Genomic DNA, 23846 nt, shown 5'->3' on the forward strand with positions numbered 1-23846 from the left:
CTCCTTCAGTGCCACAACGATGCCACCTGAAGGTTGCAGGAACAGCAACTCATAGTCCGCTTGGGAACCCTGCAGCCCAATGGTATCAATGTGGACCTCACAAGCTTCAAAATCTCCCCTCCCCCTACCGCATCCCAAAACCAGCCCAGCTCGTCCCCGCCTCCCTAACCTATCCTTCCTCCCACCTATCCCCTCCTCCCACCTCAAGCTGCACCCCCATCTCCTACCTACTAACCTCATCCCGCCCCCTTGACTTGTCCGTCCTCCCTGGACTGACCTATCTCCTCCCTAACACCCCACCTACACTCACCTTTACTGGCTCCATCCCCGCCTCTTTGACCTGTCTGTCTCCTCTCCACTTCTCCTCTATCTATCTTCTAAAGGCCTCCCCCTCTCCCTATTTATTTCAGAACCCCCTTCCCCTCCCCCATTTCTGAAGAAGGGTCTACGTCCGAAACGTCAGCTTTCCTGCTCCTATGATGCTGCTTGGCCTGCTGTGTTCAACCAGCTCTACACCTTGTTATCTCAGATTCTCCAGCATCTGCAGTTCCTACTATCTTATCACTAAGTCTGAATTGCTTTGGGAGATCCTGAGTGTGTGAAAGGCAGTACGGCAGTGTACTGAACCCATTAAATGTGTGTTATCTGATACTCACTTCCACTCCTTGGCATGCACCTCTTCGATCCCGTCTACCTGCAGCGTCTGGGAGACAGACTGAAGCAACAGCTCACACTCCCTCAGTTGGCAAATAACATCTTGGTCTGAGGCTGCCCAGGAACTCTCAGGGGGACCTCCAGGTGACGGACGGAAAGCAACAGCATCGACAGCTTTCAGAGAAAAACAATAACGTATTGAAGATTCTGGGGCCTCAGCTTTTAATGACACTTATCAGTAACTTGGATAAAGGGCTGGTGGTGGTGTGGGAATGTCTCGAGACTAGTAGCCCTGAACACTGGCTCACACACTGGGGACAGGTTCAAACCACCACAGCAAAAGGTAAAAGTTGGACATCAATACAAATCTGGAATTAAAAAATGGATGAACAGCGACCGTGAAACCATTGTTGATGGCCAAAAAAACCCACTCTTGTCCTTTAGGGAGGGAAATTTGCCATACTTTCCTGGTATGATGTAAAGAGAAAGACTTATACATACAGCCACAAAATCACTCTCCAGTCGCAATTCATAGAATCCCTACAGTGTGGAAGTCAGCCATTTGGCCTGTCGAGTTCCCAACAACCCTCCAAAGAGCACCCCACATCGACGCACTCACCTATCCCATCTCTGTAACTCTACAATTCTCACAGCTAATCCACCTAGCCTGCACATCCCTGGAGACTACGGGCAATTTCCCATTGTCAAACCACCCAACCTGTAGGTTTTGGACTGTGGGAGGAAACCGGAGCACCCGGAGGAAACCCACGCAGACACGGGGAGAATGTGCAAACTCCACACAGACAGTCACCCGAGGGGGAACTGAACCCCGGGTCCCTAGCACTGTAAGGCAGCAGTGCTAACCACTGAGCCGCCCATGCACATATTTAATATTATTTGCTGCTAGTTAAGGTGTCGGTTTGTGGATGACTAACTGGCGTATTTTCTGTATGTCTGAAGTTAATTATTAATTAGTAAGCATCTTTGTAGTCATGGTGATTGCTTGTAAAACTGTTAGCTTTCAAATGAATGCGTTTGTACAGACCGCTAATGAACTTCTGCTCAGTTTAGATTGCTTTGTGACCCCGCAAGGTAAAGCTGCCTTACCTGATGGGTCACCGGCTCTGCTCTTTTCATCCTGGTCTTCGACAAATACCGAACCCACACAATTTCCATCTGAACAACACCCCGGAGTTAGGCAGATCACTTCTTGTGGGCTCGGGCCCGAGCTTCTCCTGTCTCCGTGATCCGTGGAAATCCGGCTGCCACTAAACACAGATTCAGAGCCAAAAGAGCCGGCTAATGTCATCCGAAATTTGGAAGAACCGTCCCAGGATTCCTCCTGGTCAGATTTGTCCGGGGAGTCTGGGAGATAGTCCAGTTCGGGAGGTGGGAATATATCATCATCAAGGCTATATGGAAGGGGGAGCTGATTGGGAAGATTGAGGTTCTGGACATCGGGAGTTGTTGTCTGATCCTGGGACTTTAAGGGGTCAATCTGAGGATTAGTTAAAGGCGGAGATATTGGTCTCTGGCTCGAGAGGTGCAGCATCTCAATGGGGGGTGATCCAGAATGCCGCAGTTTGGGAAACCCAGCCCCATGCTCCGTGCAGAGTGGAAGGACAACGTGACATTCCGGCCCCACGTTCCCAGCATGTTTGGATTGCTGCAGCCGACAGGAAACATGGTCCAGGCAGGGCTCAGTGAGTGGCCTGGTGAGGACAGCAGGAGAGGATGGTGCAAAGGCAGAGGGCGATCCCAGGGGAGCAGGCACAGGACAATCCTCAGTCAGGCTGGATCTCGGGGCTCCGCTAAAGCACGATGCTCCACAAGGACCCTCAACATCTGCTGCTCTCTGGGAGAACGTGCGGCCTTCAGCAGGCATGGAGAGCGAGTACAAGGGAACAGCCACACCTCCTAACCCACGGGCACCGGAGGGACCCCCGGCCTCTTCATCACTCTCACTCTCCTCTTTGATGGTTCGAAGCAAGGACTCATCCTCAGTATCACTGATCACAATCACAGAGCCAATCAAAGATCTCTCACCATCAGCACTGGGAGGCGGGGAGACGCCGGGCCCACCGGGAGGCGGGGAGACACCGGGCCCAGTGGTGTCATCTGTCCCATCACTCGATGTTCTGATCCTCTTCTTTGCCTGCAGCGAGAGGCGATTGTCTGAGAGCATTCCTCGAGGAGGACTCACCTCCCCCAGCCGTGTGGACAGAGAGGAGCGGCCACAGACACCAGCCTCATCAGCACACTCCTGAGAATCTACCTTATCAGCTGTGGCATGCTCGCGGGGAACTGCCCTTTCTGCAGACTTCTGTAACAAAGTGACCACGGGTTTCTGATCATGGACCACACACAGAGCAGATCCTCCCTCCACTGTGCTGCCTTCAACACATTCAACTGTAGTGGAAAAACAAGGGAACACAACAATTCAAAATTATTCCAACAGTTTCAGACTGTAGCACAGGCCAAGCCATTCTGCTTTAACATCGACTGGTAGTGTAGGCTTACATATCACACCAGGCCATTTGGCACATCGCTTTTGAAACAGAACTACTGTGCTCAGCCTCCGGCAGAGAGTGCTCCCTCATTGCTGACCCTCCGACAGTGCAGCCCCCCCTCGGCGCCGACCCTCCGGCAGCGCGGCCCTCCCTTGGTGCCGACCGTCCGGCAGCGCGGCGCTCCCTCGGCGCCGACCCTCCGGCAGCATGGCGTTGACCCTCCGACAGCGCGGCATTCCCGCTGGACAGGCACCTTTGGTCTCTCGAGCTTCAAAACCATCTTTCCTCCGCCATTTCACAATATGGCAACCTAACTGCCCAATCCTCTATATGTGGTCTACTCTGAGAGTCCACACGAGTGGAGTAGAACTTTATTACTTCACAATTCCATTCCCCTGGAAAGGAAAACTAATGCACGATTTGTTTCTTGATGGTTTTTCTAACGTTGGTGTGTTTCTACCCAGAGGTTCTTTTGCACCTCTACCCTATCTACAGTCAACTTTGAAATGAATGATGACCTCTCCAAATAAACATCACCAGCTGGGCCAGCATTCATTGTATGTCTATAGGTAGATGCATAAAACCATTAATGAAGAAATTCCAGGATTTTGATCCATCAACACTGAAGGAATGGTGATGTATTTACAAGTCAGGATGGCGAGTGGTTTGGAGGGGAACCTGCAAGGGTGATGTTCCCATGTATCTTCTGCTCTTGTCTTCTGGATGGAAGTGGTCGTGGGTTTAGAAGGTTCTGTCTGAGGATCTTTGGTGAGTTTCTGCAGTGCATCTTGTAGACAGTACACACTGCTGCTACTGAGTGTTGGTGGTGGAGGGACTGACTGCTCGATTTTAGCTTTCCCTTCCAGAAAGGAGTTTAGGAAAGTTCAGTGAATGCTCAGATACCTTGGCATAAAGAATTAGTTTATGAAGCTTTGAGACCAGGCGTGCTGAGTTAGAGATTGGCCGGTTAGTAAAGGAGAGAAAAGCTTTCAATTCTGACAGTATTCGTATAAGACTTCATGGTTCACAAGAACAACCAGTGAGAAGCAGTTAAGTTGCACCTAAAGATTTGAAATGGAGGACAATTTCTCTGGATTTGAAACACTGAAGTGATGGTGCTGTGGAATAGATGAGACTTTGTTTTGTGTTTTAAGATCTTTCAAACTGTGTTCTACATTTGTTTTATCTTATTTTTACTGTTTCTATGTTGAAGAAAAGCTGCACCCTTGTGTGTTTGCTTTTCCACGCAGAGGGTGCTGCATGTATGGAACGAGCTGCCAGAGGAAATGGTGGAGGCGATTACAATTACAACATTTAAAAGGCATCTGGATGGATATGTATAGGAAGGTTTATAGGAATATGGGCCAAATGCTGGCAAATGGGACTGGGTTAATTCAGGATATCTGGTCAGCATGGACAAGTTGAACTAAAGGGTCTGTTTCCACGCTGTATAACCGTATGACCACACATTACTGAAGAAAAATGGTTAATCAGGTCAGGTTTCATTCTGCAATGCAATTTGTCCTGTCATATCAGATAGGACCACTCCACTCACTGCTTCCTGTTTTGAAACTAGCTGGCAACATGAAACGTCAGCCTTCCTGCTCCTCTGATGCTGCTTGGCCTGCTGTGTTCATCCAGCTCTACACCTTGTTATCTCTGGCAACACATTCTGCTCTGTCCCCCTCCATTATCATTCATTAGTCTAGGATTAGACTTTTAACAATATATTCATTAAGGGAATCAGAGGCTCTGGGGAAAAAGCAGGAAAGTGGGGTTGAAGATTATCAGATTAACCATGATTTCATTGAATGGCAGGTCAGACTCAAATCAGCTGAATAATCTACTTCTGTTCTTATGTTTTACGGTCTTTTTAAGGCCTTTTGAAAATTGTCTGCTCCCTCAGTCACCTCCTCAAACACCTCAACAGGATTGTTCAAACAAAATCTTCTCTTTAATTCTAGATGTACTTTGATATCGGTTTTTAGTTGGGATTCCAGTCCTTGCCTAGTCACTGGTGCTAAGCTGATTGGTCTCGAGTCTGCCTTAAATTCTGTTAGGCAGTGCCGGAGGACTGGCAGACACCTCTGACAAATTATTAAAAATAAGCCCTGCCTCTGCTATCTCTTCCCTAGATTTTATGTTTTTGTTAATTTCAAATATGAATGCTTACCTGAGCTTATTTGGTTCATTGCTGGAGATGCTATCTTTCTGTCTGTTCCCAACTCCTCTTTACTGGATCCCAGGAAATCAGCCCTTGGTCTCCCAATTTCAATGTCATTGCGGTTGGTCACTGGGTCTTCTGCTAATTCTACACTTGGTTTGATCCCTGATTCACTTCCAGCTTCCCAAATGGTGATGGTGGTGATTTCTCCTTCTACGTGCAGTCCTCCCCTCCACACGGGCGAGCTGCCACTTTGGTCTGGATCCTTCGTATCAATATTCTGGGCTACCACCCTCCTGGATCGATCTGTCTCCAATCTGGGGGACCGATTGGGTGAGAAGCCCAGACAGAAGGCCTCAGCCTCCTGCTGCCTGCCACCTGAAGGCTGCATGTCAGATCCAAGGCCAGATATTCGTGCTGTTGGGGAGGCTTCCCACTCAGGAGGGGCCGACAGGCCAGCAGGACACTCAAGCCCTGGGTTCCAAGTGCAGTTGCCTCTGGTGTTTGGCAGGAGCTCAACAAAGTGGCTGGGAGCAAGATTCTGTGCAGGAAAATGTCCCTCATCTGAGCTACGGGATAGGGTACTCTGGACTTCGGAAATCTGAAGAGGAGGAGGATCTGACCCAACACCGTCAACATTCACACGCCTCTCTCCCATATCGCAGCTATGGCCCGGGTTCTTGTGGCTGGAAGGTGGTGATTCCGTTGGGTGGAAAACTTCAATTGCATCCTGGCTACAATTTGAACTGTCGCCAGGAGACAATGATTCTGCTGGGCTCAAACATCCCATTTCACCAAGTTGCCCAGGATCGTAAGTTTCAGAACTTGTGAGGAGAGCAGGTGAAGGAAGGGGTGACTTATCTGTGATCTCCAGCAATGAGCCCCCCATCCCATCATCACCATCAGTTGTTGTTGTTGCCTGGCTCTCCCTCAGTCCCAAACCCCCATTCTCTAACCCTTCATGGGAATCTGTGCTGGGAGAACGGTGTGAAAGTGAGCTCCAGCTTACCCTGGAAGCATCATCTGCCTCCATATCTGTCCCCAATTCCTCAGTAAGGGAAAGGGAAGGATTAATGTCCTCGGCCACAGTGACCTCTTGCAGCTGGACGGTATCTCCTGGGATGTGGTTGACGAAATGATTGTTGCTGGGGTCTGGAGACACGACATGGGAGATGTCACCCTGGCTGATTTCCTGGGCTGTCTCCATTTTTCTGGCAGGTTTACCACCCTCCTCGAGAGAGGTTTCTGAATCACCCATCGCTCCAATGGGCCAATTCACCAGCTCAATGGATGGACGAGAGACTGGAGACGTGGGTTCAGTTGATTTGCACAAGCCGATGCCATCAGCACCAGTTCCACAGTCAGAATTGCTGCCCATGCAGCAAGGGCTCTTGTGATCGCTGGGTTCCCTTGGCTCCTGGTGGGGTTCTGAATTCTCAGAGCTGTGACACTGATCCACATCACACATCTCAGTCTCCACACCCTGCTGTGACGTGTCAACAATGTGCACCTCAGGCTGAGACACTCGAGTTTTGAAGAACTCTCTAGCGACTCGCGCAACCTCGTCCTGTCTGTTCACTGCTTGCACTTTCCTGGCAACACGACATTCCTGAGACACTCTGTATTCTGTGACAAACTGTTGGACCAGTCTGCCTATGTACCAGGCCCGAAGCTGCCTCAGTTCCTTTGCGAAGGACAGCAGAATCAGATTCTGCCCCTCTGCTGGTGCAAGCCCCTCTGCTGGTGCAAGCCCCTCTGTTCCAACTTGCTGAGACAAGCACACTCTTTTACTGGGACATGCAGTAGTAGAATTTGAATCCAATGCCCCTTCTCCTTCACAAGACCTCTTCAATGGTCGGGAATCAAGGTTCGTTCGGCTGTTTAGACTCTTGCCTGTAATGTCCTCCCTCTTCAATGGAGACTCTGAAAGTTGCAGATTCAGATACTTGGGGTCTGAAGAGACAATCGTTGTGCCAACTTTGACAACCCCATCTGTATCACTGACATCAGCGGTTTCTGTCTCCGCTAAATCAGCGCTCCTCACAACTACCTGACACTTGGTCATTCTGTCCAGTTCCATGTCTTGCCACCCAACGGGCGCTGATTCAGGCTCAGAATTGGTCACCAGTGACTGCGGCAACACAGCACCATGTTCTTCACCAAGAGAGTTGGGTGGTACCATGTTCTCCTCCTGCCGGCACTGTCCACCTTCACCAAGCGCCACTGTCTCAGTTTCCTGTTCAACACCTCTGTCCTTTGGGCAGCATTTTCTCAGTATGCTGTCATTTGGCTTTTGTACTTCAGCTCCCTGTTGGGAATGGGCTCTCAAATCCTTGCATTTGGAGACATTCGTGGTGCAGCCTGAGTATGTTGGTACAACCCCATTGTGCAGACGGCTCAAGATCTGGGGAACTGTGTCCCTCAGTGTACTCAGCCCCTGCTCACCCACTGTCACCTGCTCAGTTTGGACATCCCCTTTCCCAGTTTGCTCGAGAAAACCTGCAGACACAGCTTCAGTTTCCTTGGAGGAGACTAATTGCTGCTCGAGGTGACCAGGAGATAAACGGGAGTGGTGCTTTTGCTCCAAATGTTCACCTTTGAGCTCAAGATCTTCAGCCCGTTCTTCACCCAAGACAGTCAACTCCTCAGAGAAGCCGGTTGGAAGGCAGGTACCCTCTGAGATTATTACATCTTCAGGCTCACATGCGCAGGGAGTGACTGTTCCTGATGTTTGTACTGAGTCACGTTTATTGCTCACGGAGGTGGGGAGACTGAAGTCCAGCTCTCTCACAACTGTACAGTCTGGTGAAGGGGGAGAAGTGGGGAGGTTAACTTTATTGGTTACGATGCTCAGCTCCTCCTCATTCTCTGCAATAGTGACTTCATTGTCTGATAAGGTACCTGGCACCTGTGTACAGGTCAGCTGTTCTGAGCTGGAGGCCTCCTCTTCATCACTGGCAGTTTGGTCACTCAGCTCATTCCTTTCCACTGGCTCACATACTGTAACATGGCCTGAGGCATTTTGCTCACTGGGCTCTTCCCCTCCCTTTAGCTCAGACGAATCCAGCATCTCAGGGGACTCAGTGGCCAGGATAGATCCTTCCTCTGAGATCTCACCCAACAAACCCCTCTTTCCCTCGGCTTCAAAAGCCTTGGAATTTTCATGTTTGATGCTGGCCATTTCCAGGCCATACTGAACACACTGTTGTCTTGTATCAGGGCTGGGCGACACTGTAGGGGAGCCTGCCTGTTCCATAGCCTGGTAAACTCCGACTTGGAGTTCCAACAATCCAGTAGCTTCCTCCGAGACTTGAGGCCTTTCCATCTCTCCATGCTTCACATCCACAGGAACATCCTTTTCAGAGGATGCAGGAGCTAATTTCTTTCCCGCATCCAGTTGCTTCTGACTGACTCTTTCAGTCTTACAACCACCAGGTCTGGGGGACATAGCTGCAGTGAAAAGCAGAGGCCGTGTACTGGGGGCGGCTGTGATCCAAACTTTCCCCTCCTTCTGGCAAACAGGAACCGGTGTGTGCCCAGGAGTTAGTTCAGTCTGCATTGTGTGCATGTCACTACAAATCTCATCTTCCCTGCCCTCAGCATCTTCTTGGCCAGCCAGCTCAGTTTCTTCCATTAAATGACTGCTTGGACCATCACAAAAAGCATCACTCACAATGGACTCTTCCTGCTCGGCCCCATAAGACAAACCCATGCACATAGGTAATTCTCTCTCAGCCGAGTTTGATCCCTCCACCAGGTCTTCACTCCGTGATGGGCTATGACTTTGCAGTTCTCTGTTCTCTGGAGTGGCAGGGCTCAACATGAGCTCTTCAGCCACATTTTCTTCACTCTGCTCTTCAGCCAAGGGCTGCCCTCGAACTGGATCCTCAAGTTCCATCCTTTGGGAATCAAAGGGACCAGGTTTGACGAACTCCGCTTCCGCCCCACCCATAGTTTCTACATTCCCCGAGTGACCCAGCAGGAACTGGGTCCTCTCAGTGCCTTGGGTTCCATTCAATCTCCCCTCTGGCACCTCATCTTCTCCAACGCAAGCCACGCCCTGCTCTAACCGATCAGTGTCTGCTGCCCCCAAACACCGAGGTTCATCGTGCCAGTCTCCCTCTTGCTCATTTCCCCTGCTTAACTCCGATTCTCTCCCACGCGCCGTGCCTGAAGATGGATGAGCTTCCCGAGGCAGGAGCCGAGTATCCAGGATAGAGGAGGTCAAATCACTGCTCGGCATAGACACAGACTCAGAAAGGAGGACAGAGCTGTTTACTGTCACACTCGGCTCAGTCGGCATTGTCACATCAAAATGTGCAGCAGCAGCGGCTTCGTCCAGAACAGGGGGGTTACGCACAGAGGATTCGCAATCTCCAGCGCTGCCAGGAGGAGCATGCACCTTCTTTCTAGAACGTTCTTCAGTGGAGTCAGCAGGACAAGCATCAGCTGTTTCCCCAGAGCCTGTAAATTCTTCTTCGGTCTCCGCAGCATTTTCAGACACAGGGACTCTCTTCTGACACCTCTGAGTGATAGGATTGTCACGGCTGCCATGCCAGGCAATGCCCACAGTCGAGGAGGGTGGTGGGACAGCACTGACTGGTAATGTTGGGCTTTCTCTAGCCTCCACGACCTGGCTCGGAGTCGGAGGGCAACACGGGATTGTTGATTCGGTGGTCTCAAATTTACCACTCCCCACCGGAGAGGCTGTTCCTGGCCTGTCACCTCCAGAGTCCACCACTGGAGACAGGCTGGTCCGTTCTTCACCTGGGGGATTCCCGTTCCGCTCTGTCCTAACGGTGTCAGTGAAATGATTGCAGGACTCACTCAGCAATTCTGACTGCATGCTAGAGGTTAGAAACCTTGAGGGCAAGTGCCCCTCCCCTTCAGCGTGACCCCGTCTGGGCAAATCCTGTCCAGTTTCAAACAATATCAGAGGTTCACCTGTCACACCAGGCTCTATGTGGCTCTCACCTTGGAACAGACCTACGTTATCCCGATCAGGGGTAACCGGACTGGCATTGTGCAGATTCTCTGAACTTGCTGCCTCATCCTGAAATTCCTCTTTACACCCCGAGGGGCCCGATGTGCTACTTAAAACCTGGACGTTGCTGGAAGGCACATTCACAGATGACTGCTCGCAGTGGCTTTGGTCAATAGTCTCCTTCTCTGCTGTGGAGCTCAGGGTTTCAGTCTGCGTCAGTGGGCCAAGAGTGCCCTCATTTCTGGGTGTCACCGTGGTCAGGGACACATGCCAGAGGGCACGTATGCAAGAGGGAACGTGAGCTACACTTATACCAAGCTGATGTGCCACTCGTGTCTCTGCAGCTTCCAATCCTACCTGGTTGGCTACGTCTCTCACTGGCGTCAATGGCTCAGATCCTTCCAGCTCCTCCTCCCTCATGATGTCACCCTGTGACGGTGACAGAGGTGACTCGTTCATCTTTCCCTCACCTCCACAACTTACAGCCTCAGGGACAGCAACACATGCAGCTGTTAGCTCCAGCTCTGAGGGAGCTGGGCAAGTATTAGAGAAATTAGATTCCACTATCACATCCCTGGCCACATGCCCAGACACTGAATCAACATTCATATCTTCACTTGATCCAATGGTATCTCCAATCTCCATGGAATTGTCTTTGTTTGTGGAAACCAGAGTCTCAGAAATCTCCACAACACCAGAGCTATCGCCATGGAGATACCCTTTCTTCACAATTCTGTTATTTAAAGTGAGTCTGGTTGGTCCTCCCACTGCCTCAACATTTACGTCCACAGATCCAATGGGAATACTTGGAAATTCTTTACATTCCAGAGGATTCAGTCCACCATAATGTTGGACATCACTAGAACGTGATTCACAGGTTTGCTCAGTTTCTTCTAACTCTCTCTGATCAATCAAGTTGCGTTCGCTTTGCATTTCCACACCTTCCATGAAAGTGACAACACCCCCTGGTTTGGAAGAGTTTCCTGGAGTATTTCCCTGAATTACACAGCCTCTGCTATCTCCTGTAGCCTCTCCATGCTCTGTGCTAGGCCACACTCCCTCACAGAGTTGGCCAACTGCATTGACCGCACCCTGTGGTCCAGCCCGATCCGAGTGCCAAGGTCTCACAGTGGAACAGCAGCTCCCTTTTTCTGGATCGAGACATGGCAGGTTAATGGAGTTGGCTAATTCTGACGCAGAATGGTCAGTGGGTGAACAGGCAGTGACTGGAATGCTGCACACATCCCTGATTTCTTTCACAGCCAACTGTGACGTAGTCTCAATCTCAGCAGAATAGGCAGAGCCGTGACCTTTTGACATGGAATTATGCAACGTGAGACAGTCAACCAGTGTAGTGCTGCAAATCTTTGCTGACCACACTTCAGTGTGGGTCATACTACCCTCTACTGCTTTCCTAGCCACAGAAAATCCATCTACATCTGCAATCTCCTCCTTGTGTGCAACTGCTGATTTGGAATCAGTGTGTGATACTTCTGGGTCAACCAAACTTCCTCCTTTTCCCTTCTCCCCTGTAGTTTCTCCTGGAGAAGAGTTTAAAGGTTCTGCGCTCAAGCCGACAGTATCCAGAAGGTGTGGTTTATCAAAGGCAAATGTACTGTCACTTGAGTTCAGGTGCTCAGTTGTTAAACCAGCATCGAGGGTCGCTTCACCGAGAGGTGGACATTGGGAAGAAACTTCTTGTGACTCTCTGTCGCTCGCGAGATCAGATCCAGGAACTGGACTGATCTGCACATTAGACACTGCAGCTGCAAGCTCACACTCCACAGGTTGTACTCCTGGAGCACTGGCCGATTCCCTTTCAGCTCCCACAGTCTCGGTGTGGTGACAGTTCACATCTTTACTGAGATGGTCACCATCCACCCACTGCCCAGCCACCGCCAACTCCCCGTTCTCTCTCGATTTGCTAGTCACTGACAGGGGACCTACACTGTCTACACCTTGAGGGAGTCCAGAGCTTGCATGCTGTCCAGGTGAGCCCATTTTCTCATTTCCCACATGTGCTGTTACGGCAGTGCCCAGTCTATCCCGATGCGACAAGTCAGATGCCAGAATATTTTTATCCAAATTGCCATTTCTTGGATTATCAATGGGTTTGTGCAAATTCCCTTCTGTGGGGCCACAGGTCAAATCCTCTCCAGTCACAGAGTTACTCTCAACGAGTCTGACATTGATGAAAGAACCATCTGCCATGACATTGTGTGGTATCACTGTCTGTACAGGTCTGCCTGCTGAGCCAATCTCGTTCTGTACAGATTGAATTTCCTCATTTTCAACATTCCTGTCTGAAGAGCGATCCAGCCAGTTGGCAGAACAGGAATGCCGCGTTTCAAACTCCTCCATTGACTCAGTCGGCTCGCCTTGCCTTAGACAGCTGTCATCACTCAGGAAGTGGCACTGACTGTCCATTCCCTGCACCTTAACTGCAGCCGAATCCCAACAGGAGTCACTCAGGGTAGGTGTAGAGCCTGCTGATGTGACACCCTCCCGAACCGTGCCCAAAGCAGCCGGGAGCTCCTCGGTCAGTGCACCATCTTGTGCCGTGGGCTCAGTCACAATGTGCTCACCATCGCTACTCTCTACAACGGCATCACTGTCCAGCTGCGGCTCCATGCACACAGTTGCTATGGCATCTGCCACAGAGGGTGCCCATTCCATACCCACAGCAGCCCCTGGCGCATGCTCTCCCACACTCGGAGAACCGTCCTGGTTGTCCCTTTGGTAAGGCTGGTTGGTGCCACCTGCCAGGGTCACTGGCCCAGCAGCGGTCAGACCAGTTGAGATGCCTTTAACCGGAGTGGCTCCATCCATTGTCAGATCAGGGTGTGTTGACATGCGGCCTCCCCTCACACTCTCGCTCCAACCACCTCGCTTTGCCCAGTCCTGCTGAAAGCAGGGCATGGGCATCAGGGTTTGGGCAGTGGTGGCCATGCTGGCATCCTCTGATCTCCGTCCCATTCGACTGGGTGGTGCCTGTGCCCGTTCATCATCCTGGAAGGACGAGAGATGCACCCTGGAGCCAGGCCTATCCTTCAGGGAATGTGGGCATTCATGGCTTGTAGTTTCTCCTGGAGGTGGAGGTGTCTTTGTGCAACTTTCAGGCAGGAGTCTGTTCAAACGTTCATCAGAACCTGGAGAGGCAGGATGACCAAACTGCCCCGAGTCCACCAGTGGAAGATGGGATCCGCAATCCGTGATTCGGGAATTGGTGCACCGGCTACTCAGAGATCCCTCAGCAACAGGAAAACCACTTTCAGCTGAGGCCGAGAGCTGGGAAGCTGGTCCCGGAGGAATCGGTGGCACCGCAAGACCATGGGATGCTCCGGGTAGCAGGGAGGAGGTCCTGAGGTGTGCCGCCTGGTTGGTGGATCCGGAGGTCTTGGGTGCAAGCTGACAATCTGGAAAACACATCATCCGAGGTGGGGTGAATTCAGGTCTTTGACAAGTCGAGTGAGAAGCCCATGGAACCACTGGGCAACCCCCAGAATCGTGCAGCGCCATGGCATGTCTGACACCAGCATCAGCCACTTCCACAGGCCACCGTCCTCCCTGCAGGAACCCAGGGAACATTCCCAAGAAGCACGGAGGCATCGGCAATCTCGGGCAAGGGACAGGAACAATCATCGAGCTCTGCATTTGACAGGAAAAGCAGATTATTTTTAACCAGCCTCACAAAAAGATTTTGTAGCATTGATTACTCAATATACGCAGTTGCATACAATAAAAAACAGACTTTCCCTGTAGGCCTGTAGAACATGGAGAATGACCCTCATGATATATTTGGGGCTGGAATGCTTCTCCTGAATTCTGGGCTGCATACATTAGTGACTGCTCTGTATTCATAACCCCTAGATGTAGAAACTTCATTAGTTCATTTTGCTCTTCAGTGAAGACACAGTGGGACTATTACCCAGTCAGAATCCACATTGGGGCTCCAGTCTCTCACTGACCCTCATGACCCAAGACCACAGGCTGGAGAGGCAGTGCTGAACCATTCGAGGGGCAGTACTGATGGAAGGTTGGACAAGACACCAAATCAATGGGGCATCAATCCCCATCTGCCAACTCAGGCAGATATACAAATTCTTGCGACAATTTTAAGAAGGGAGGGGAGTTCGGTCTAGAAACCTGGTCAATATTCATCGCTCAAGCAACATTTCCAAAACAGCTGATCTGTCATTCTCACTTTGCTGATTGTTGCATTGTAGGAATGAGGCAGGCCCACACTGACCACATTTTAAATTGAAGGTGTAGAGGGATGTGAAAGGCACTTGAGAATTGTAAGTCGTTCTTTTTGCATTGTTACTGTTATTTTGCAGAATCAGAGCTAAGAGCAGCATGCAGACTGCCTGTCTTATTCTAAGGAAAAAGTTAATTAGTCTCATGGAATCTGCTAATGCCCTCATTGTAAGACAAGCTTGCAATATTTTCTACACCGAGCTAGGTGACATTTGGACCACTGGCCAAATCAAGCAAGGTCCTGCTTACCTGTAGTTGGGAGCTGGGCCCAGGATCCTGTCTCAATCCACTGCCTTCTTCCTGCTCACAGTCACACAGCTCAAACTGAGAAAACACCACAAACAATATAATCAGCATAAGCCTTTGTCCTTCACACCATCTCCTCTTGCTCGGGTGAAGCATAACTTATATTCCATAAGCACCTGGAACACTGCACCCATCAGTCTGATTTTTTGAGTAGAACGTGGATGTCACTGGCTTGGTTATCTACTGCCTAACCCTAACTGCCCCCCGAGAAGGTTGTGGCTGCCCCTTGAATTGCGGGAGCCCTTTTCAACATGGCACAATGAGCCACATTAGTGAGGGGGGCGGGGGAGACGAGCAGGAATGTAGAGAAGGTGGAGGATCAAATATTTGGAGGGAAAGACACAGGTCTTGGCAATGTACAGCACATGACCAGAAGACTGTGTTGGCTGCCAGAGGCTAGGATTCAGGGCATCTTCTCTGTGATGGAGAGAAACTTGCAATGGCATAAGCACACAAATAAACAGGCAGGAGTAGGCCATTCAATGAGACCATGGCTAACTTGTTTGCCTTTCAAATTTCACATGCCCATCTACCATTAACATGCCTCAATTCCCTACTTGACAAACATCTATCCACCAATCTCTCAAAAATATTCGATGGCCCTGCTTCCAATATCTTCTGAGGCAGAGAATTCGACAGAAACTAGGAACAGGAGTAGGTCTTTTGACCCTTCGAGCCTGCTCTGCCATTCATTATGATCATGGCTGATCCTCTATCTCAATTTTTTCTCCATACCCCGTTAGTATTTAACATGTTTTTGATCTCTTTCTCCAAAATATTCAGTGACTTGGCCTTCTGTGATGGATAATTCCACAGGTTCATTACCCTTTGAGAGTGAAGCAATGTTCTGTCATCTCAGTTGTAAACATATCCTGAGACTGTGTTCCCTGGCTTTAGACTCCCCAACCAGGGGAAATATCCTCCGTGCATCAAGTCTGTCAGCCCTGTTAAGAGTTTCAATCAGTTCCTCTCTCACCCTAAATTCTAGTGAATACAGGCCCAGTCAAACCAATCTCCCCTTAATTGAGAGTTTTGCTATCCCCAGTATTCGCCTGGTGAACCTCCATTACACTCTGTCCATGGCAAGTATATCCTCTCTTAGCCAGGGAGACCAAAACTGCAAATGATACTCCAGCTTTGGTCTTAGCAAGGCCTAGAATAACTGCTGTAGCACACCCCTACTTCTGAACTCAAATTCTTTTGCAAGGAAGGACATGCAGATCATTTCCCCTATTAATTACTTGTGCACCTAAAACAAAAACAGTGAATGCTGGAGAAACTCAGCAGGTCTAGCAGCATCAGTGGAGACAGAAACAGAGTTAACATTTCAGATCCGGTGACCCTCTGTCAGAATTTGCTGCACCTGCCTGTTTACTTTCATTAACCGGCTTACAAGGACACCCCCAGATCCCTTTGTACATCCACACTTTCACAACATCCCTCCTATAGCAGGGAGACCAGCATTGTACGCAGTATTCCAAAAGTGGCCTAACCAATGTCCTGTACAGCCCCAACATGGTCTCACAACTCCTATACTCAATGTACTGACCAATAAAGGTAAGCATTCCAAATGCCTTCTTCACTATCCTGTCTACCTGTGCCTCTACTTTCTAGGAACTATGAACCTGCTTTCCAAGGTCTCTGTTCAGTAACACTCCCCAGGACCTTACCATGAAGTGTATAAGTCCTGCCCTGATTTACTTTACCAAAATGCAGCAGCTCACATTTATCTAAATTAAACTCCATCTGCCACTCCTTGGCCCACAGGCCCATCTGATCAAGCTCCTGTTGTAGTTTGAGATAACCTTGTTGACTGTCCACTACACCTCCAATTTTGGTGTCAGCTGCAGACTTACTAACTATCCCTCCTACGTTCACATCCAAATCATTTATATAAACGACAAAAAGCAGTGAACACAGCACTGGTCCTTGTGGCACCCCGCTGGTCACAGGTCTCCAGTCTGAAAATTAACCCTCCACCACCACCCTCTGTCTTCTACCTTCAAGCCACTTCTGTATCTGCACTTCCCACACTTCCGATTGTAAGGGACTGTATTTGTCTTCACAAATTTATAGGCGTTTTAAACAATCAGTTTTTATGTCTCTGCAGATTTACTCTTACACTTTACTTTCCTCCTCTTGATCAATCTTTTTGTCCTCTTTTGCTGAATTCTAAAATGCTCCCAAGTCCTCAGGCTTGCTGCTTTATCTGGCAATTTTGTATGTCTCCTCTTTGGATCTAATACTATCCCCGACTTATTTTGCAAACCATCATTGAGCCACCTTTCCCATTTAAATATCCACCAGATAGGAATGAATAATTATTGTAATTCACTTACATGTTACTTAAATGCTAGCCATTGCTTATTCACTGTCAACTCGTTGAGTAAGGTTCCCCTACCATCATTGCCAACTCATGCTTCATACCCTGGCAGTTTCTTTTATTTAGATTCAGGGCCTTAGTATTGATTCCCATTCACTCAATGTATTTATAACCTTCTGCAACTTTGTTACGTCTTCTTCACAACGTAATTTCTCCCATCTCAGCGTCACCTGCAACTTTAGCCACCATGTTTTCCACTCCCCTCAAAGCCATGGATAAAGCTGCAAAATGTTGAGGCTTCAGCACAGATCCCAGCAAGATTCACTCATCATATCCTGACAAGTAAAGAAAGGCCCATTCTGTCAGCCTGCCAGTCTTCTATCCTTGTTCATATATTACCCCATATACCACGAGCTCTCATTTGGTACAATGCAATAAGAAAAAAACCTGGCAAATTGTATAATGAATGCAGTAATGATGAAATACGCCCCACTTGCCCAAAATGGGTGCATTTCAAACAACACTTGAGAAACTCAACTCAGGATGAAGTGGTCCACTTGACTGGTACCATAAAAAAACTTTCAACATTCACTCCCTCCGCTATCATTGCATGGTGATAGCAGTGTGTACTGTCGACAAGATGCACTACAGTAACTCAGCAACGCTCCTCTGACAGCTCGTTGTAAACTCACGATCTCTACCACCCAGAAGGACAAAGGCAGCAGGCATGTGGGATCACAACCACCTGCAAGTTCTTCTCCAAGTCACTCACTATCCTGACTTGGAAATATATCACTGTTCCTTCACTGTCACTGGGTCAAACTCCTGGAATTCTCTTCCTAACAGTTTTGTGGGTATCAGTGCAGACCAAGGACTGCAGTGGCTCAAGGTGGCAGCTCACCATCTCAGTCACCAGAATAGCTAAGGGTGGGCAATAAATGTCAGCCAGTCTCCAATGCCCACATCCCAAGAATGAACACAAAAATGATAAATTATAAGAACAGGACTAGCTAAGGAAACTAGGCAGCAATAAGGAAATTGATCACCTGAGTGTGGCAGGAAGGGCGCAGAGCGTACAAACGTTAACAGTGCACCAACAGTTAAGGATAGAGGTCCTGGAAATAGTAAAACTAAATTCTCTATATACGAATACACGCACCATTCACAACTGACAGCTCAAACAGAAATAATATGTATGATTTGATCGATATTGTAGAGACATGCCTGCAAGTTGACAAAGGCTGGGCCTTGAATTTTCCCAAGGGTACGTGACATTTCAGAAGGACAGGAAACTATGAAAAGGTGATGGGATAGGTCTGTTAATTATAAATGACCCATGTACAATAGACAGAAATGACCTTCTGGACAGGAGAATATGTAATCTGTTTGGGTAGAGACGAGAGATCGTAAAGGTAAGAAGGCACTTACAAGAGTGGCTTAGAGGGCCCCTAACAGTAACCATATTGTAGAACAGCGCATACAGGAAGAAATTTATGGGGCTTTTAAGAAAGATATGACAATAAACATGCGTGATTTTAATCTACAAATTGCAAGTGCAAGGATAACCTGGAAGGTAAGGTCGGAGAGCTTCTCTCTTACATTAGCATGTTCTGGAGTCAGAGATCCCAGGCTTTAGATTTGATACTATGCAGAAAAACAGGTTTAGTTAGTGACCTCACAATAAAGACACCCTTAGGTAGCAGTGATCATCATATGATTGAATTTTGTATTCAGGTGGAGGGAGAGAAAAGTGAATCTAAGACTAACGTTTCTAAACTAAATTAGGGAAATTATGCAAGTATGAAGACAGACCTGATTAGAGTGAGTGGTATAAATGAGGTTAGGGGATGAGTCAGTAGAAATGCAATAGCATATATGTAAGGATATTTTTCAGAATATTGCAAAAATAAACATTTCAGTGAAAAAGAAAGACATTAGGGGAAAGACGCACCAACAAGGGCTAACTGAGGAGATTGAAGATATTATCAAATGCAAAGCAAAAGTGCAATCAGGAGATTGGGCAGATTATAAAAAGCAGCAAAGAAGGACTGACTGATCAAAAAGGATGACAACATTACAATATGAGAAAAAGCTAGTTAGAAGTATTAAAAACATAGCAAGAGTTATGACAGGTTTTCAAAAGGGAAGTGAGTAAGTGAGTGTTGGTTCTCTGTACAGAGGGAATTAATAATTATATGTAAGAGAAAACGACAGATTAAATGATATTTTGCATCTGTCTTCACTATAGAGAATAATTGTAAATGGCAGAGAGGAACAAAAGCAGTCACAATCACCAGATTGAATTCTATGAATTCTATGAGAAAATCACTGCAATTAAAATGTCATGTTGGAATGATGTGACTATGAGTGCCACAGGCCTTCAACAATTTACAATCTATATTAATGACATGGATCAAAGGGCCAAATGGAGAGCTGTTAATTTACTCATGACATAATGACAAGTATGAAAGTAAGCTGCAAAGAGAACATAAGGAGTTCCCAAAGGAATACAGATAGGTTAAGTGAGTGAGCAAAAATTTGGCAGATGGGACATCAAGTTCAACAAATTCAGCCAGTGAACTCTAACCCCTATTTTATTTGACAAATGCTGATTTGATTTGAATCTGTTTTCCATATTTTAGCTTTCAGAAACAGATGTTCATGACATTTACATTCACTCTAAATAAATGTTTTTTGTCTCTATTACAACCTTTACCCCCTCAAATCACATTTCTTCCTCCCTTCAGTTTTGAAGGGCGAGTGGTAAACAATTAACTCTGTTTGGACCATAAGATAAGATATAGGAGCAGAATTAGCCTATCGAGACTGCTCTACCATCCAAGCATGATTGATTGTCGACCCAATTCTCCTACCTTCTCCCTGTAACCTTTGATCCCCTTAATAAGCAAGAACCTATCTATCTCTATCTCAAAAACACTCCGTGACTTCTACAATATCATTATTGTTAGGGGCCCTCTAAACCACTCTTATCAGTGCCTTCTTACCTTTACTTGGCTTTCATAGGCAATGAGTTCCACAGATTTACCACCCTCTGGCTGAAGAAATTCCTCTTCATCTCTAAAGGGTTGACCCTTCACGTTGATATTCTGCCCTCGAGTCCTGGTCTCTCCTCAGGCCTTTCAGTATTCTGTAGGTTTCAATCAAATCCCTTCCCTCATCCTTCTAAACTCAGAGTACAGACTCATCCCAAACTGCCCTTAAACAAAGCACACTGCTGTGGGTCTGGAATCACGAGGAGGCCGGACCAGGTAAGGAAAGCAGACTTCCTTCCCTGAAGGACACTAGTATATCAGATGGGTTTTCTTTAAAACAACAATTGTTGATCATTATCACTGAGACAGGCTTACAATTCCAGATTCATGAACTGAACTCAAATCCCACTACAGTGGGATTTGCACCATGTCTCCAGAACAGTAGTCCGAATCTCTAGATCACTAGTCCACAAAAAAACCAAAAGAACTGCAGATGCAGTGGAGAGAAAGCAGAGTTAACGCGTCAGCTCCAGTGACACCCACTTCTGAAGGTTCTCTCCACAGATGCTGCTAGACCTGCTGAGTTTTTCCAGCACTTTCTGTTTTTGTTTAAAAAAAACATACTTGTTAAAAGGAAGGTGTTGGGGTGACCCAAGAGATTAATCCCTGCAACGACAGGACTGTCCTATGAGGAATGATTGAGGAGATTGAGTCTACAATTTCTGAAATTTAGAAGAATAAAGTGAAATCTTACAGAAATTAATAAGATTCTTGACAATAATTTTGACGAGAAGAGAGGACGCTTCCAGCCCTGGCGAATTTAAGACAGGAGCGTCCTGGGTTGACCCGAATGTCTGGGTTAGGGCTGAGATGAGGAGAAACTTCTTCACACAAAGGGTGGTGACTTTGGAATCCAGGCAGCAGCACAGGGATAAATATGGAGTGTACTGCACAGAGTCATACCTGGCATATAGGAAGATGGTCGTGGCTGTTGGAGCTCAGTCATTTCAGCTCCAGGACATCTCTGCAGGAGTTCCTCAGGGCAGTGCCCTAGGCCCAACCATCTTCAGCTGCTTCATCAATGACCCTCCCTCCATTGTAAAGTCAGAAGTGGGGATGTTTGCCTATGATTACACAATGTACAGAACCATTTGCAACTCCACAGATACTGGAGCAGTCCACATCCAAATGCAACAATGTCTGGACAATATCCAGGCTTGGGCTGACAAGTGGCAGATAATATTTGCATCACTCGAGGGCCAGTCAATACCAACTCCAACCAGAGAGAATCTAACCATCACCCTTGAAATTCAATGGCATTGCCAATACTGAATCTCCCACTATCAATATCCTAGGGGTTATCATTGATCAGAAACTCAACTGGACTCGCCAATTTCATCCCACAGTCCAAAGATGTGCAGGTTAGATGGATTGGCCATGCTAAATTGCCCAGAGTGTCAAGGGATGTATAGGCCAGGTGGATTAGCCGTGGAAGATGTGGGGTTACAGGGATGAGGGGTGGGGATGGGATGCTTTTCAGAGGGTCAGTGCAAGCTTGATGGGCCTAATGGACTCTATTTGCACTGTAGGGACTCTATAATTCTACATAAACACAGTGGCTACAACAGCAAGTAACTCACCTCCCGACTCCCCAAAGCCTGTCCACCATCCACAAGGCGCAAGTCAGGAGTGCAATGGAATACTCCCCACTTGCCTGGACGGGTGCAGACAAAGCAGCCCCCGCTTGATTGGCACCACATCCACAAACGTCCACTTCCACCACCTCCACAGCTCAATAGCAGCAGTGTGTACCATCTACAAGAGGCACTGCAGAAATACATTAAGGTTCCTTAGACAGCACCTTCCAAATCCATGATCATTACCATCTCGAAGGACAAGGGCAGTGGATACATGGGGACAGCACCCGCTGAAAGTTCCCCTTCAAGCCACTCACCATCCCGACTTGGAATTATATTGCTGTTCCTTCAGTGTCACTGGGTCAAAATCCTGGAATGCCCTCCCTAACATCAACCTATAGCACATGAACTGCAGCAGTTCAAGAAGGCAGCTCACCATCACCTTCTCACCAGCAATTAAGGATGGGCAATGAATACCAACCCAGCCAGCAATTCCTACATTCATGAATGAATATTAACAAGGTACTCAAGACAAAAGTTAACAGATTTCTGGGCAGCTAATGCCTTATTCAACAACAGAAAGTTTCAAGAGGCCAAATGATCTGGTCTGGCTCCTTTCTTATGCCCAGTCCTGGTCTCTTCAAGTTCCCCTCCAGAGAACCAGGGTTCTCTCGGTTTGATCAGAGCTAGGGAACTTCCAAAATTGATTCGACACTGGTCGTTCACTACCCCATCGTTTTCAATGACTAAACCTTTCACCATTCCTTGATTAACTCATTCTGAGGATTTACTTTCAAACAGATTTACCATGAAGTAAAACTCAGAGTTGGGCTGACGGACTCTCTCCCCTCCGTCCACTCGAGAACTCTGCGGATGTCCAAAGGTCACTGTATCGCCTTCCTTCAGGATGACATCACCTAAGGCCACAGGAAGCAGCAGTCAAATTTACAAAGTCAAACTTTCACCTCCGCCTCCTCTCTCTCATTTCACCCAATTCCAGCACGAAACGGCTACAGCTAGGGCTACTTGGATGGAGATCCCATAGAAGGTTTACTAGACTAATACCAGGAATATGCAGTTTGCCTTCTGAGGAAATGCTAAACAGGCTGAGCCTGTAACGTCTGGAATTAGAGAGTCAGAGGTGACTTAATCGAAACATACAGATCCTGAGGGGACTTGACCGGATGGATGTAGAAAGGATGTGTCATCTTGTGACAGAATCTCGAATTGAATACAACATAGCTGAAAAATAAGAGGTCAAATGACGGTTTTTTTTACGCTCAGAGGGTTGAGTGTCTTTGTAATTCCCATCCTCAGTGGCTGCAGAGTCTTTAAATATTTTTAAGGCAGAGGTAGGTAGATTCTGGGTTACCAAGCAGTGAAATATGCAGGAATGTGGAGTTGAGGTTAAAATCAGATCAGCCACGATCTTGTTGAATGGCAGAGCAGGCTCGAAGGGTCGAGCGGCCTACCGTTATTCCTTGTTCATATCATTGTATGAATAAGAAAAGGTTTAAAAACTAAAGGTTAATGGGTTCCAGATATTGTCCTGGCCCCCAGGTGCCCCCATTGGCCTGCCCTGACCTCTGCACCAGGTGTAACTGCACTCACTATCTATGCGGCGGTCATTGATGTAAACTCCAGAGAAGCTAGAGTCAACGAGGCGGTGCTGGTTATCCTGCGGCGAACGGATAATCCGCGCATGGGTCTTGGAGATAGTCTTGCGCCTCGATTCCTTGGCAGCACTGAGGACATAATCGACGACATCACTATTCCTTCCAATCAGAGTCACTCGTTTTCTGAAGCTGGGCCAGGAAGTGGGGAGGGGGGAAATAGGAAGAGTGACAAGAAATTAGATTAAAATCAGCTATCGCATGATCGACGTGCAAGAGAATGGCTGAAGTGAAGCTCTCTCATCCTAAACCAGGGCACCTTTCAACCAGTCAGCTTTCGCAGACAGTGCTGCTTCCTTTCAGTCCACTCAAGGACGAGGCCCCACTGTGCCTTGGCAGACTCAC

General features: G+C 48.0%; 1 protein-coding gene across 4 annotated transcripts in view; it reads right to left on the reverse strand.

The window, feature by feature from the left end:
* The window catches only part of LOC109924381, a 236088-nt gene that overhangs the window by 203686 nt on the left and 8556 nt on the right, over positions 1-23846 (reverse strand). For all 4 annotated transcript variants that reach the window (XM_048612860.1, XM_048612846.1, XM_048612858.1 and 1 more), the window contains exons 3-8: positions 23440-23633; positions 22636-22745; positions 14819-14893; positions 5338-13960; positions 1762-3063; positions 657-828 (exon numbers count right to left, since the gene is read on the reverse strand). In XM_048612860.1, coding sequence (XP_048468817.1) covers positions 657-828; positions 1762-3063; positions 5338-13960; positions 14819-14893; positions 22636-22745; positions 23440-23633 — 10476 coding nt within the window. The remainder of the gene's footprint in view (positions 1-656; positions 829-1761; positions 3064-5337; positions 13961-14818; positions 14894-22635; positions 22746-23439; positions 23634-23846) is intronic.

The sequence above is a fragment of the Rhincodon typus genome, chromosome 2 (assembly GCF_021869965.1).
Source record: "Rhincodon typus isolate 14 chromosome 2, sRhiTyp1.1, whole genome shotgun sequence".
In the NCBI taxonomy this organism is placed as follows: domain Eukaryota; kingdom Metazoa; phylum Chordata; class Chondrichthyes; order Orectolobiformes; family Rhincodontidae; genus Rhincodon; species Rhincodon typus.